The 17,081-nt window shown below is 35.4% G+C and overlaps 1 protein-coding gene across 1 annotated transcript in view; it reads right to left on the bottom strand.

Moving 5' to 3' along the window:
* The window catches only part of MALRD1 (MAM and LDL receptor class A domain containing 1), a gene marked incomplete at its 5' end in the record, with an annotated part of 241,799 nt that overhangs the window by 163,559 nt on the left and 61,159 nt on the right, over window positions 1–17,081 (bottom strand). The window contains 2 exons of the mRNA XM_027887586.1: window positions 2,040–2,216; window positions 6,082–6,169. Of these exons, the coding sequence (XP_027743387.1) occupies window positions 2,040–2,216; window positions 6,082–6,169 (265 nt within the window). The remainder of the gene's footprint in view (window positions 1–2,039; window positions 2,217–6,081; window positions 6,170–17,081) is intronic.

Genomic DNA, 17,081 nt, shown 5'->3' on the forward strand with positions numbered 1-17,081 from the left:
ATGTGGAAAGGAGTGTAAAATTCATCAGCTGCAAATCTGTGAGCTGCTGTGGGGTTCTTTCTTCAGTCCGGTAAACTGATGACATTAGCAAATCATTGTGCATTGTGCACAAAGTCCATGACCAAAACTCTAAAAAAAACCCCCAATATTCAGACAGCTATTTGGTACTGGTGTCAAATACTGAATTGTTATCTTATTAAGTAAATATGCAGCTGCCAATCACTGAGGTTTTGGTTCTGGAACAACTGGGTAAGAAAAGTGAGCTGCTACTGACCTTCCTTAGAGGAAAAAAAAGCCACATATTTTCCATTTCTGCTATGAATACTCTTACTGAGTATTTTACAGAAACTTTGTCTACATGATTCAAGTTGAGTCTAGTCACTCTCCAGAACTTTGGAACAGGTTATTATACTGAAGTCTAAGTGACCACTGTGGGAATTATGCAAGGTAAATGAGAATTTATTTTAACCCATGAAGTTTTAATGCTTCATCAAGAAATCATAGTTTGTTAGGAGAATGTGCCTGATGTTTCTTTCCTTGGAGGGTAAAAATGGTAGACTAAGGAGCGAGAGAGTTTTGATTTAAAGATTGTATATCCTCAGTAAGGAAGCAAACTGAAGCCAGTGTGATCTCAGGAGGTGCCCATATAAAGATTTGTGATGTTTCCTGAAAATGAGGAGTGGTACAGCATTAAGAGTTTATGCCCCTTTTAAAGGTGCTTTGTAAACATTATGTTTCAAGTGCCTCTGATAAAGATAACACCTTCCTTAGAATATTTTTCAATTTCAGTCAGGACATACTTAACTCCTATTCCAGTATTGTCATTTGAATGATTAATTGCCATCTTAGTGATGGTAGAGGTCACACAAAGCCAATATGTAAAGGTTAATTCTACACAGTATTTATCTTGCTCAGAAGGAAAGGATGCTTTGTAAGATAATGCAAATTTCTGAGGGGAAAAATAAAAGTTCTATTCAGAGGGGTCTGCTTTATTTTGCAGGGCAACATTTCAATGATTAGTGTTTTTTCCCACTACAGGAAACTAGCCAGTGATATTTATACATCAGATTCATTTCTTCCAGTTATTCCCACATAAGAAATAGACATAGCGAGTTCAGAGTTACTTCTCACTGAGCCTTCAGCCCTGAGATAGGTAATTGAGTTCCCCACACAAAGGGTAATGAATTCAGAGTTTTGATCTTCGGTGACCATAGTTTTGCTTGCAAAGGTTGATGAGGTCACTCTCTGATGTTTGTCCCCCCTCATTAATCGGCTTCCGTAAAGTAGTACTTTCAAGTACTATGCTTTGAGGCAAAAGAAAGTCGTTAACAGCTTCTTCTAAAATGCTTTAATGTGAACTGCTGCAGCTCAGAAGCAATCAACAACTGTCTTAGACCTTTATGGACAACATATGGGGACCTTGTCCATTGTCTCACTTTCAATGTTCCCATCTCACTACCAGAGCTTTACAGGCTGTAACTCACTTCTGTGTGGAATAGGCTGAATTTCATAATCATTGATGCTGCTGCAACTACTTCGTATGAAAACAAAAACAAAAAACGAAAAAACAACAACAACCACCACCAAAAAAAACCCCAAAACCTTAACAAGAAAACAAACCCCATATTTATTAAAGTAGGTAAGAAGTGCATCCCACTCTCCTAGATGTCCATCCGAAACACGAGACAGTAAACCTACTCTCTCTTCCAGTCTGGACTAGTGAACATTTTAAGAAACAATGTTGACTTAAAATTGTCATGTACAGCTACCGATCATTATAGAACTGAGGGTTCTTTCCCCTGTCACATTTCACTAACTACTTGAAATGTCAAGTCTGAATCATAAGGCAGAAAGTGCATAACATCTTAAATTCCCATGTTAAGAGCAAAATGTTATTATTTTTTCTGGGGAAAATAATATTAAAAATAGCATCTTGATGCTAATACCAAATTCCAAAGGTAAACACATAGCAGCTAAAGCAATGTGTTTATCAGCCAGAAACTATTAAGACAACAAAGTACAAGATTTCATACACTCACCACAATCTGATTCATCAGACTTATCGGAGCAGTCAGGTCTAAAATCACACTTCTGGGTCATTTGGATGCAGCGGCCAGAGGCTCTACAGACAAACTCCTTCTCTGTGCAGTTGTTCATGGGGAGTGTGGCAGGAACTGAAGTTCCTGAAGTAGGTGTAGAGATAGTGGGCAAGCTTCCTTTGAAAAAGAAAGCAACAGACTATTAAATGCCTGGATGAAGGCGTTCTAGCTTCATAATGATTGCCACTCCCACCCTTTGACAAGGGTATAGATTTACTGGAAACATGCCTGGACAGTCAAGTTGAATGACTTAAATGCTGCTCAGCAGGAGCTAAATTGAACATTTCCTCAGTGGAAAGCACTAGTTTTGCCATGCCAGCCAACTGCGATCCATACAGTTTTCGATACTTGCAGGGGTTTATTTACACCTTTCACCTGTCTTTCAAATTTGGATTAACTGAGTGAGTCATTTCAAAAACTTGATGCCTCCAAAACTGAAAAACAATCACAGAAACTTATTTTCCCTGTGAACCAAGGCTAACAGATTATTCTGATGATAATGGGTTTTTTTTAACACTTCGATTACTACAACTGACTGTGGAAATTACTATGTAACCTTCTTACCTTATAAATTCATCACTGAAAAAAAATTCTTTTCTCATTAAAGAAATTATTCTGAGGTCATCACCTTGTTCCACCGTCTCCTTTATGCTTCATTCAAACTCATTACCACTTCTTTCAAATCAATTTTCTTTTCTTTTCCTCTTATACTCTACTATGCACCTTTCTTCAGGCTTACTCTCATTTCTTAAAAGCCTTTGCTATTACTGTCCATAAAAGGAATTTTCATTATAAAACTCCTTTTTAAAATTTAATCTCTAATGAAATTATAAGCTGTAGTGCACAATGCACCTGAGCAATACACCTGAGTTAATTAAAAAGTACATGTGAAGACTTTTTATATTAAATGTGTCTGGGACAGTAAGGAGGGTTTTTCCGGTTTGAGTTTGTTTTGGTTTTTTTTTTCCTGAAGCCTGGAGCACTAAGAATGATAATAAATTACCCACAAACAGGAGCCATCTCTATTTCAGAAGGTAGAAAGCAAATCTATGACAAATAAATTACACTCCAATCAGATGAATGGTACTCCCATAATATCCTAAGATTCAAACAAAAGACTTAGGGAAAGGATCCTTCTGAAGGAAGAATTGTATGAATTAATATATTTATCTAGAGCTCATAATAATAGCAAAGACCTTATTGGTCAAAAAATTTTAAATATAAATGCCACATTCAAGTCTACTAATCCACCAGAATGGGAGAAGAAATCTGAAGTACCGTAACCTTTACTACACCTGAGGAGAAAGGAAGATCTGACACTTTCTCTATTCTGAAACAATTAATTTTTTGAGGTTTATGAAATACCATTGTCCAGAAAAAGCATCATTGAAAAATCTTTGGTTAGGGCATTCAAATAATGTATTGAAGGGGTATGCTCAAAATTCAACATCTTTCATATTACTTTTGAGGGACTTTACCACCAAGCTATCAAGCCCATCTCTTCCTGGTCAATATTTTGGTTATTTAAAGTGGAACAAGAGCAACTGGGTAGCTAGTAATTAATTCTAGGGTGAAGGGATATGGAAACCCTGCTTTTTCAGCCTTATTTAACTTGTGTTAAATATGGTGGAATATGCTGTATTTGTTGTCTATTTTTTCAGACTTTTCCCACAGTCTCTTTGACTGTTTTTTGGTTGTTGGGATATGTTTATGGCATGGAGGAAATAAAATAAAGGCAGGACCCTGGAGTGCCTCAAAAATTGCTCCAAAACTAAAAATATTTTTAAAATATACAGAACACAAACCCTGATTCCTGCCCACCACATTACTTTAGTTTTTTTTTTTATCTTTCCATAAAAAATGAACTTTTTTTTCTTATTTATGAACTTTGAAACTCTGACCCTCTATGCTTTCCAAATTTCTCATTCGATTTGCTCTCTCTCACAGTATCCTTCTGGACATAATGTCCAGCACACAGCTGGATAAACACATCATGGACTGGGTAAGCAAATGGCTCATGGGTGGAGCACGGAGGGTAATAGTAAATAGGGTAACATCACACTGGAGACTTGACACTAGAAGGGTTCTGCAGGGCTCCATCTTAGGCCCTGTGCTCTTCAGCATCTTCATAAATCTCTTGGATGCAGGACTGGAAGGGATACTAAGCAAGTCTGTAAATGACACAAAGCTGGGAGGAGCTGTTGACTTTTTTGAAGGTAGGGAGGCCCCACAGAGACACCTTGACAAATTAGAGGACTGGACAATCACCAACCATAGGAAGTTTAACAAGGGGAAGTGCTGGATTCTGCCCCTGGGATGGGGTAACCCTGGATATATGTACAGACTGGGGAATGGGATGCTGGAAAGCAGTGCCATGGAAAGGGATCTGGGGGTCCTGCTTGATGGCAACTTAAATATGAGTCAGCAGTGCCCTGGCAGCCAGGAGGGCCGACCATGACCCTTGGGGGCATGAGGCAAAGCATTGTCAACTGGGTAAGGGAGTAATTGTCCTGTTCTATTACCCACTGGTGCAGCCTCACCTGGAGCAACTGTGTGCAGTTTTGGGCACAGCATTATAAATAAGATATTAGGTTACTGGAGAGTGTCCAAAGGAGGGCAATGAAGATGGTGAAAGGCCTTGAGTGGAAGCCGTATGAGGAGCGGCTGAGGTCACTTGGCCTGTTCAGCCTGGAGAAGGGGAGACCATTGCAATCTACTATTTTCTCATGAGAGGAAGAGGAGGGGCAAGCACTGATCTCTTCTCTGTGGTGACCAGTGACAGGACCTGAGGGAATGGCCTGACACTGTGTCAGGGGAGGTTTAGGTTGATTGTTAGAAAAAGGTTCTTCACCCAGAGGGTGGTTGGGCACTGGAACAGGCTCCCCAGGGAAGTGGTCACAAAACCAAGCCTGACAGAGTTCAAGAAGCATTTGGCCAACACTCTCAGACACATGGTGTGACTCTTGGGGAGGGTCCTGTGCAGGGCTAAGGACTGGACTTTGATGATCCTTGTGTGTTCTGTCCAATTCAGCGTATTCTATGAAAATTTTCTTTCATAACTCATTTGAAAATATTTAGGAATTTTCTGATTTGTTCTTTCAAGACATTCTTCCTCAGATATAAGGCATTGTACATTAACTCAGTAAAAAAAAACCCTTTATATTCAAAACGTTATAATAAATGTTGTGTTGTATAAATTTGCTAAAAAGTGGGATAATTATCTGCAAAAGAAATACCGTGCGCACTTCTTATTCCTAGTATACATAGTTATATCAAAAAGAAATTTCTGGAGTAGCAAAAATGCATCTACACTAGGGTGTTTTAGAGTTAGTGCTAGGATGCTTATATTTCGACACTGGTCTGAGTTGTTTGCTGTTGAACAGCCCTACCATGACTTTACATCAACTGCCATACCACACATAACCCTGTAATGCCTGTTGCAGCTAACAGCAGTCCTCTTAAAATTCCTTCTGCAATGAAGGATTTATGTCTGGTGTCTTGAAGTACATGTATTTTGAGGTATAATATTTTACAACTCTGTAGACATTGTACTAGACTTGGTAACAATGATTTCTGAGGACAGGTTGCTCTATCAACTGAACTATTTGTGTGCTATCGTGAGAGCAATTGACAGTGAATACATTAAGAATTATTGAGGGGTGGTGGGAGGTTGTATCAAACTGAACAGGCTGAATGAAAGTTTAGTTTTTTTACACATGGTTAATTTTTTTTTCCTTTTAGGAATAAAGATCTCACAGAGTTTGGAAGCTGCACATTTCTCACTGAGGATCTGTTTTGGGCCTCACTTGCACAGCAGCAACTATTTTTGTGCTGATGCCTGGATATGAGGGAAGCAGGGAAACAAGTCTGATTTCCTTATCAAGCATGAGTTTGATCTGGGTTTTGCTTTTCTAGTAGCAATATTTAGAAATAACAGCAATGAATCAGCTCACAGCTAGGAGTTGTAGACTTCAGCTCTTACCATTGTAAAGAGTACAGCCTAGAAAAGACATGTCGTCAAGTCCAATGTCTCCAGTGAAACCATCGCCTACAGTACCTTCCACCAAGATCTAGGGGAATAAGAATTACAAAAGCATTTTTCAGTGGATAGTAGACTTCCATTACTCATTAAATATTTAACATGAATTGATAGAGGAGTCATTTGCCATGTTTCACACTTAAAATGAAATTAAATTTATTCTAGGGGATATATTCTATTTAGAGACACTTTATGAAAGAGGTTAATTATTATCAGCTTTCACTGGTGGTTACATTAATCACAGTGAACTGTAACAGAATGATTGGCTTCACAATGGTGTAAATTCACTGAAACACCATTGTGATATAAAATGATGGCAAGACATTATCATAAATGGCATATTATGATTAGCTCCTTTTGGTTCTTATTGCAATAACATTAATCATGCTTAAATACAGTAACATTCATTTGAATAAATTATAGACTCTTACACAAATACCAGTGTGATGAAAACAATTGAGCAGTTTAGAGAAGAGCTATGGAACATTTTAAATATAAATTTTCTACTATTTCATTAGAGTTGTCAATGCTCTATTTGTTCACTTTCTCGTTATTGTCTACTGCTAAGGAATGGAAGAGGTTAGTGTTCGTGAAATACTCTTTGAAATACTAAATAAGCCTCTTTTCTTCTGATTGTTGCTGAATGGTAAATATCCAAGCAGGTGATTAGGGAAAGATTTACTAAGAATTTTCTTATTTTAATTAATTAATAAATATCTATTGATAAAAATAAAAATGCCTTCTTGAACCATGCAGTTTGAAAAAAGAAAATGGATGCTTTTGCTGATCCAATGGAGTTCAAATGTTAAAGTTATTTCTTTGCTATTTTTTAAAATACTTCTGCCACATGCTATACACATACATTCAAGCTTCCTGAATATTCTGAAATGCTGCATAAAATTTCTAATGTATTTTTCACAGTTTGTTCCTCAGTTCAACAGAAAATTCCTATCCAGGAATAAAGATAAATAGTGGAAAAAACATGGCAGTCATGCTTCACAGTACTGACAGTTCTAATATTTTTTTAATTTCAGTTTACTTATTTGCACTTTTTCTGCTATTCCAAAATTGCATGTGAATAGTAGATTTATTACTGATGCTGACAACACTAGAGTAAATAAAAACGATGACACATCATTTATACATGATGTCCATTAGATAAAATAAATATGTTTAAAGAAGACAGGCATATGTCCCCTACTGTAAATATGCTGAAGATAGGTTATTTTAGTATAAAATATATCTAACGTGAATGACAACAGTAAATGACACAATTGCTTCTTACTGCTCTCATCTAAGTATGGAATTCTTATTTTTACCACAGAATACCCAGAAATATACTTTACAATATTACCATGGTCTTTTGTTTCCTGTTTGGATTAAAATGGCAGCAATGCTACATTACTGGTACCAATATTAATAAAATTATTAGAAACAGGACAAGCCAAGACATCTACTATTTGGAAATGCCATGCACAAAAATTTATTATTTCAAAATTACTCCTTCCAGTGTAATTTTCACTGGCGATCACACAGCAGTTCATATATAACTTTTGTTTTCAAAGCATGAAAGATTAACTACTAATAATTGATTGCTTATTATTTAAATTCAGACCAAGAGGCTTTTATTTCTTACAGAATTATTACTGAGACAGACCCAAGTACCCTCAAAACTACACTAATTGTCTTCCCTTGAGAAAGTTACACTCATGGAACTTAGGCAGGAATGTGTTATAAAGATATTAAAATTATCCAAAGCTAGAAGCGGCAGGACACAGTTCTATAGGGGTAATTGAATTCAGAATACCTCTGTACTGTTAAGATGATGATTGGGATTGTATTGGGTAAAATGTCCCCACCCAAAATAATTTTTTAATTTATTTATGTACCTAGGGAGTGTGATGCTTTGGCATATAGCATTAACTTGTTACCAACACAAAGTTGTAGGTATAGACTTAAAACTGAAAGTAAGACCAATTTATGAGTTAGTGCCTCAATATAGAATATAGACTCTCTGCACCTGTGGTTAAACATTGACCACTTAAATTAATTTGCCAGCTGTAATTCTGCAAACTTCATAAGCTATTATTAAACACTCTCCAGGGAATTCATCCAGCATGAAGCTCATTTCACATCTCATTTATTATTTGAATAAGAATAATTAGTTCCCAATTTCTTGTTTTCAGAACTCTAAAGATCCAGTCTCAGTGAAAACTCTAAAGGTATCAAAAGGTATTCTACATTAAAAAAAGGAGGGGAAAAATATCCATGAAAAGCAAACTGTATTAGAATGACAGTCCACATGTATAAAAGGAATGATCTTTTACGATTTTGAACAAAATAGGTTTTAAAGAGTGAAGTAACACTTCAACAAGTGTTAATAAAGAAGTTACAATGGGTAATATTGTTCTGTACAAATGTTCAATTTTTACAGCAGTGCTAATTTCTGTCACTAGGCAATTCCCACTGAAAGTTAGCAAAATAAAATCTTAATTTCCATACAAGCATAGCTTAAGATAGAATGGAACTCACTTCAAAAACTCTGAGGTATTCGAATTTCTAAATATTTCTGAATGTCTAGGAAATGGTGATGTTAGTTGTAATGTATTTAATTAGTAATTTAGTCAAACAATATCTCAGGATTGTCACAGGAGGTGTCAACAGTGTTACTTAGTGATTTTATTAGTTGCTTAAGCATGGTAATTTGGATTAGGTTTGCTATGATTATTTCTGGGAAGAATTTGTGTGATTTGGTTTGAAGAAGAAAGGACAACCAGACAAATGGATAATCATACAAATAACTGACAAAGTACTTTGTCATCAAAAACTTTTGTTGTAACTTACCGAAAGCAAGTGCGAGATTGAAAACAATATACATTTCACCACATATCTCTGAAGTAAACTACTCTTATATTTTAATGCTAGAGATAAATAAAGAAAAATTTCCAACAAATTTTCATCAAGAAATGTGACAAATCCCTTATGAGATGATGGAACTTTTGTAATTACAGACAAAGGACAAGCCGTAGAATCAAGCTTCAGAGCTCCTTTTTTTTAAGATGTCTTCATCCAATGATCATGTCACAGTAAGTCTTTACTGTAGAAAGATTGTTTTCAAGAACACACGAACATATTCCTATCCTATAATAATATAAGTACATAAAAGAGGGAAACTATTTACCAAGCAAAGATGTTTTTTTTCAGAAAAATTGTGATTAAAAAAAATTGAGATATTTAGATTTAATTTTGACTTTTTGATTAGTTATTAGTTCATGTCAAATAACACTTGTTGATTTCTTTGATAAGTGAGTAAAAGCACAGCAATTTATTCTTCCCTAGTTTTGTTTCTCTGCTTCCTCAGCTGCAAAGGAGTAGGCACTGTGGGACCTGAGACTATTTTTTAAATCTCTCATCTAGATGTCCAGTAGTTGCATCCTGACTTCATGATATTGAACTTTTCCCCTGTACCTTCTGCAACGGGGTTTCTCTTTGGAAAAAAACCCTGGGTGAATGCACAGAAGGGTTGTCACAGCGTGTTCCAGCTTTCCCCCTTATGAGGGGAATGACTAGGCAGTCAGGGCTATTATTTGTTGCACAGAACCATTCTGCTCCCACAAGCAAGAACAAGTGGAGACAGGCCATCATCTTTTGGAAAGAATGTCAACATTGGGTCACCACGACATTTTATATATAGAAAAAACCTCAAGATCTCACTGCCTTTCTTCAAAGCCCATCAGCCTCTTTCTTTTGTAACCACTGAAAATGCTTTAGAAATTAATGCCTCAAATCTTCAAAAGTTGAAAAAAAGTCCTTTCACAAAGTTGTCCAAATGATTGTTACCAATGTTCTTAAGGTTAAACACATCAAATATGAAAATTCTTGTGTCAAATGTTTGATGTTTTACAGTGTTTGGTTTTATAAGATACTGGAAAACACTAGTTCTAGTTCAGTAAAGCACTTTATCACACTTCACTATAAGTTTGTGAACCCTCATGTTGATTTATGATGTTTTTCAAAGCATTTCTCTAAAGTGCAGGGATGAATCACCATTCTGTCCTGTTTTAGACTCTTCAGTGATGTTGGTGGGACTGCTGACAAGCATAATATTAATAACTGTTTACATATTCTTGGAGTCTTTGCTGTATTAAGGCCACAAAATTTCACTCAAGAGAAAAGATCCTGTTTTCACTCTGTAATATTATCACTAGAAGAATTATTACAGGAGTATTATATTGTCAGTGCCTAAAAATTTCTGAGATTCTAGACTTACAAAACAACGTGTTTAACCTACCCACATGGGAAACATCTATATAGCAATTATAAATCTCTAAAGCTATATTTAATACAATTTAAGGTTATGGTTACTTTTTACTTAATCTACAAAGATATACAGAAGTCTTTCTTTTCTTCCAAGTACTGTTTCCCCCAGACTTTATAAGTAAGTAAATGAGTAAATAAATAAATTTGCTGGATTCTGGCTCAGTTTCTATGTCAAAGTCCTGGGCTTTATTGTCCTGAAATATCTGTCATACGCTGACCAGCATGACTTGTTATGATCTGAGTACTTCTGTCCCTGCCTTTTGTATACTGGAGCATGTCAAGATATCAAGGGCTGCATAAAGATATTTCCACATCTCTATCCTGAGACAGAGAAGTCTGAGTAAAGCTGAATGGACAAGGCAATTCTTCCATACTGAGGTAAGGAATGTTCTAAGAGCAGACACATATTGTTTTCTTTTCAGTGCTTATGAAAACATCTGTGGCATCAACACAGTGAATTTTCTGTTCAGTAGCAAACGCTAGTGAGCAAGGGGGTCACTATTAGATCTTTTGCCTAAAAAGGACCTTTCTTGATACAAAGGATTTTTCCTGACTAAGTTACATGGAATTGCTGCTCCTACATCTGCACATACGGCCTTAACCTCCCAAAGTAAGAAAACAATAACATAGGGATATCACTGGGACATATGACTTGACATGAAAATCCTATCTTCATTAAAGGTAATAAGAGTTTTACTATATAGTTCAGTGGAGTAGAATTTCTACATTGTTTCTTAATTCTGCTGTAAGCATACTCAATAAACAGATTATTAAAAGTATTTTAAAAAGACTCTGCTGGATATAAAGCATAGAACTATGGAAGGAAATTTTAATTAAAACTTCAGTGAAGTACAGCTTTCCTGTGATCTTTCTGTTACCTTTTCAAAGATGCCTTCTAGGTCCAATAAAAGAATGAGAAACAAGTCAGTAACCTTTTCCTTCTCCTTGCAAAGTTATCCAAGTCTCCTTTTCCTGTTCAGTAATAATTAATATAGTAATAGCAATAGGAAACTTGAAACACTACTCTTAATTTTCAGGAAAACAAAACTCCTACCTTGTATGATTTCCCTCAAATTTAATTGGCTCAATAGAGTTTATAAGTGGGTTGTGGGTTCTGAAAGGTGTTGAAAACCTTTCATTACTTCAGGTTCTCTATATTAAAAATGTGGGCAGTACTTGACAGTTCAGTGGTGTATAGAAAGGTTATTTTTACCCTTTGTGATTTCCTTTGAGCAGCCTTCATGTAAGTAGGGAAAAAACACCAACCCCTGCCCCTTTGTCCTCTCCCCTCTGAATGAAAAAAAAAAACCAAGGAAATGACAGATGTGAGATTAAGAATATAATTTTCACTGGGAAAGGCATTATTAAAGATAGATTAGAAATTCCTATTCTCGGTCCCCCTTATGCACACATTGTGACTTGATGACATCATGACAGGTCTTCCATGGAATATCAATAAAACAATAACACAAAGAAACATTATTTCTATTATTAGAGTGGATTATAGTTTCATAATACTAAGTATTGTGATAGCACTGAACGAAAGGGCACTTTTTTCCCAATGAACTGAAGTAAACCCATGAAATATTCTCTGAGGTTTGTAAAATATGTTTTCCTGACTTCTCATGTGATTTCCTTATTTCCACAGTTTTCTGTGCTCTGAAATCCACTTGTCCAAAATGGCAATACTGGTATTTAGGAATGACTTTTTAAAAAAATAACACTACTTTTGCCTTTCAAATATACTGCATTGCACCACAGACATTTTGGACATGCAAATTCTCAGTATTTCATTTCATACTGTAGGTTCTGAATAGCTTTCACTATCAACACAAATTTCACCACCAACCACAAAACCTTATGGTTGGTTTTCCGTCTTTCCCTCAAGTGCCCTGGTTCCCTCATTGTCCACTCTACATATATTGTTTCTCACCTAGATTGTGGACTGATTAAGAAACCTGAGAATGAATTGTCCAAACTAGAGCCTACACAATAGATCAAAGAAAAATTGTTAGAAAAAGAGCTAAGAAGATGCAGCAAATATGGCTGGATATTCATGTATTTAAAGTAGTATTGGAGGACTAAGAGGCAACAGAAGCAAATGATAACATTCAATGGACAGAAAAAGAAAAAAAAAAAAGAAAAAAATTCCTGCATACTAATCTCAACAGATTATTAGGGAAAGTACAAAGGAGCAGAGCAGGAGAAGGAAGATAAAGAATGATAAATTGAAAAATGAAACTGCAGCTATAACTTGAGTGGAAGATCCATGATGACTAAATCTTTATGCGGAAATTGCAACCAGGGAAAGGATCAAAAGCAATAATAGAAAAAGTATCATACCACAAGTGGGTATTAGAGGTGTAACAAACGTCTTAGAAGAAGTCCTTGATAAATTCAGAGTTGTTTCAACATCAGATTTTAATGAAAAATGCATATCTGACCAAGTGAACATTAACAAACTCCTAATGGTATGTCTACACACACTGAAAACGAGACCCTGAAGAAGTAAGCAAGCAGACCATCAATCAAAGCTGAAGGCTAACAACACTTAACAATAGTAGCCCTCATTCAATAAGGGCAAAAGTGATTGCAGAAAATCTGAAATCACAGTTAGAATATCAAAGAGTGAGCCTTCCAATGCTCAGAAAGCTCTGCAGCACAATGCCTCACAGCACGAGGACAGATGCACCTGTGGCTGGGTCAGCTGTCGAGGTGTGTGCCAACTGCCATGTGTGTCTGCTCACAGACTGCTGCCACATCCACAGTGAGAACAAGCCTGGCATGTAGTGGTACCACCCAGACTCTGTACCCAGCAGTGTATCACAGGTGGGAAGTTATAGTCTCCTTGTGCTACTAGCCCTTAACAGACTTTTCTTTCAATAATTTGCCAAGATACTTATTGATTCCATTCATACTTCCATGCACCCAAAACATCTTTTAGCAATGAACTGTTCAACAGACCATCCTAAAATACTATTTCCTTTCGCTTTGACTGTGTTACTTAATGATTTCACAGAGTATCTCTCATCCTCTGTGTTTAGAAAAATCACAACTGATCTTTCTCTATGCAGCTTCTCTGTGACACCATTGATTAGATGTTTCTCTGCTATACCTATTTATCTCTCTAAAAGGAACACTGTTTACCCAAGTGTTCTAGAAAATGTCAAACGTTTCTACTTCTTTTTTTCCTCCATTTCAATGTTAAAAACGTAAAGGCAAATACACAATGGCTTTCATTTGTGTTTTTAGGATATATATAAGAAAGAACACAAGTTCTTCAGAACAGGTTTCCTTCTAACAACACTGTGAGTAGTAAAGTCCTAGCTCTGTGTGCTGATATGCAACTGTAACAGGCTGAGACATGGTCTCCTCTGCTTTCCACACAGGAAGGAATACTTCTCCTTGGGACAAAAAAGAGTTATGTGCACTCTACACAGAAGCTGCATGCAAGAAACTTGGTTAAGTTTGGTCAGCCCCATTTTTTGGAGTGCACCAATGTAAGTCCAGAATTTCAACTTGATGCTTATCAATTATTGATTAGAGAAGACTGAAAAATTCACACACTTAAGTAAATCTACAAAGGTACTGATGTCACAAAACCCCATTCAGAATTTCTCTGTAAGAGGCTCTGAAATGTGATACAAGATCTAGAACTTGTAATTTCCATAGTTCTGATGTATTATAGCTAATGAGGAAGACTAGCAAGCCATTATTTTGTCTTAAATTAGTACAAAAGGTATTTGATCTACTATAGCAAGTCCTCCTGTACTATTCATGTATGAAATATAATTATCACCATTAGAAATGCATTAAAGAAAAACATTATATTTTGAAATCTCACATATTACCACAATAGACTTTTTGTTTGAAACAGAACTCAAACTCACTTTAAAAATAGTTTGTAAAGTAGAATTGTACCAAAAATTCTATTTATCACTAGAATTCTGAGTTTTTCATTACAGAAATGGCTCTTGGGGTGGGGTGTTGATCAATCCGCTCTTTTCTCAGAGAAGTAATTTCCAGAGACAGCTAGAGTTGCAGAAATAACTGAAGAGTGAGCTTTATGATGCTGTTTCACTTGTTACATAGCAGATCATCAGAATGCCCAAGGAACAATCTCTCATCTCACTGAGGAATGAAAAGAAAGGGACTAGAGGATGAAGAGTAGCACTGCCTATGTGGTTGTAACTATCTAGCTGGTAGTAACTTATAAACAAGTTTTAGACCTTTCTGTCTCTCTTTTTAAATGAATGCCAAGAGTCTAACTGCAAATGACATATGTTCACCACATATTTATTTGACACCAAACTGATATGTCTAAGGCATACCAAAATCCATAATACAAGTACCTGGATACAAAAAAAAAAAAAATAGCATAACAGATACTAAAAATAGTAGTTGGAGAAAGGAGGTTGGTTTGTATTTGTGTTCATAGAACAGTGCTATTCTATATTCATAGCAAATATATAATTCTAATTTTCAATCAATATCTCATTACTTTCTAAGCTAATACATAATTGATAAAAACATTGTTACAGTGTATTTTGTTGTTTGCTTTTCTAAAAAATTAATTTCCTAATTTTTCCTTAATTGAAATTTTATTTTACTTATAAACTTTTGTGAGCTAGTATTTTTCAATGAACAATCATTATTTATTTTCTCCTGATTTTGCTCGTTGTTTTCCACACTTAAATGGAGAAACTTTTGTATTTAAAGAGACATATAAGTTTTTATATATGATACTCAGAATACAAAAATTTTTAGAGATTATACCAAATATAAAAATAATATTTAATCATGTACTTAAACGGTGTATGCGCATTTTTTAATTTCTAAGAGTCAACAGAAAAAACTTATCTTTATAAAATTATCAGAGAATGTTAGACTCTCTTGTGCTTTACTTATGGTTTGAAGTATCTAAGATTCATATCTTTATTTACAGAGATAAAGATATAGATTGCAGGTGAGTAACAAATGAACAATTGCATCAGGCTAAAGGTAATTACTGATTCTTTTAATAATATGTCTGGCAATATAGTAAATTTGCCCTGGGTCTCTTTAGACAGACACAGTAGGTATGTGATTTGTATCATGACTAAAAGGATTGAGATACAGAATTTTGCCATTGTTCACATATTATCATTTCCTTTTTTTATATCCACAGAAACCTGAATGATAGAGCAGTCTAAGAGAGAAATGCTTATCTAAGATGTTAAAATAGAATATTTGCACTTTCTTCTGGGCAAAAACTATTTTAGGTATTACAATTGTGCCAAGATAAAAACAAACACTATTCACCATCAATATAAGTAGGTTACCATAGACAGATTCTTATTTTACTACCTTTTCAAATGTTCTTTTAAGGAAAAGAGATGTAAGTAAACTTCTCAGGGAGATGGAAATAAATGCAGGTAAGCTACAGAGACTAGGGCACTCAATAGTGGAGTTTTTCCTTGTTGAAATAAGTATCCCATACAATAAAAAAGAATAGCTTATAAGGAATATTTTTTAAACTTGAACTTCCCTAATTAAAAAAAAAAAAAAAGCATAATTTCTTGCAGATTATTAAATCCTTTGCAGAGGAAGGGAAGCTTTAGATCAGTAAAGTTCCAAAATTTTTATAAGCACTTGTATTTTGGACCATTTTTGTTACTTGTCAGTACTAGTATTTGACAATTTGCTTAATTTTGGCTCAGAAAACTTCATTCATTTAAATAATTTAGCTCTAAATTTACCTTTTCCTCATCCAGCTACACCTGTTCCTCTCACTGATGTCACGTTTTACACTCTGGCATAAAATATTTGACAGAACGGCAACAAATGTCAGCCATGGTTTAACAGCAGCTAGAACAAAGGTTTCCTGACAAAATTAAGATTCTGAGGCTTACTGGGAGCTGGTGTGAGCCAAGGGAGTCTACATATGCTGATTCCTTTGGGTTTCTGCCAGAGTATTCAATTAAAGGGCCTACAGTTTCATATCTATAGATTTTGAAACTTTCAAAAGAGAATCTGGCTTTTAAGAGGTTCTCAAGTGCCTTTCTTTGTTGCTTTGAATACTGGGATGACAACTCCTCCTTTTCCCAGCAGTTTAGGTACAATTGTTTCCAAAGTTGGCTTCCCATGCTTAGCAAAATAAACTGAAAATGCGAATTTGGGGGATTTACTATTCCTAGTGATTTTTTCTTGAAATGTGGTAAACAAAAAACCTACTTACAGAGGGAGGAAAGAGAAAGAGGAGGTATCTCACATGTATTATTATCTCATATACTTAGAAGAGAAAAAGCAAAATGAAGGTCTGTTACAACGACTTAGACCATCTTTGTTCCTAGAACCTGACATTTTCTATTCGCTAGGAATCTCTGAAAATCCTGAAACAGTGGATGAGGTGCTCTGGCTAGAAACGGAGAAGATTATGAAAACAAGATGTGTTTTGACTGAAAAATTATTTAAAGTTTCTATCTTATTTTTAGACTTTCATGGAAAAAAAAAATCCATTCTCAAGTGAATCTAAATATTTCCTTTGAAGCACTGAGGTGACCCTCAAGACTTTAAGTCTGTGATGTGAAAGCAGTGAACCAGTAACTTTACAGGGTGTGGGGAATACAACAGAATATAGAATC

This window comes from Empidonax traillii, unplaced genomic scaffold (genome assembly GCF_003031625.1).
Source record: "Empidonax traillii isolate 1590-97213 ecotype Southwest subspecies unplaced genomic scaffold, ASM303162v1 scaffold217:size1918799, whole genome shotgun sequence".
Taxonomy (NCBI): Eukaryota; Metazoa; Chordata; class Aves; order Passeriformes; family Tyrannidae; genus Empidonax; species Empidonax traillii.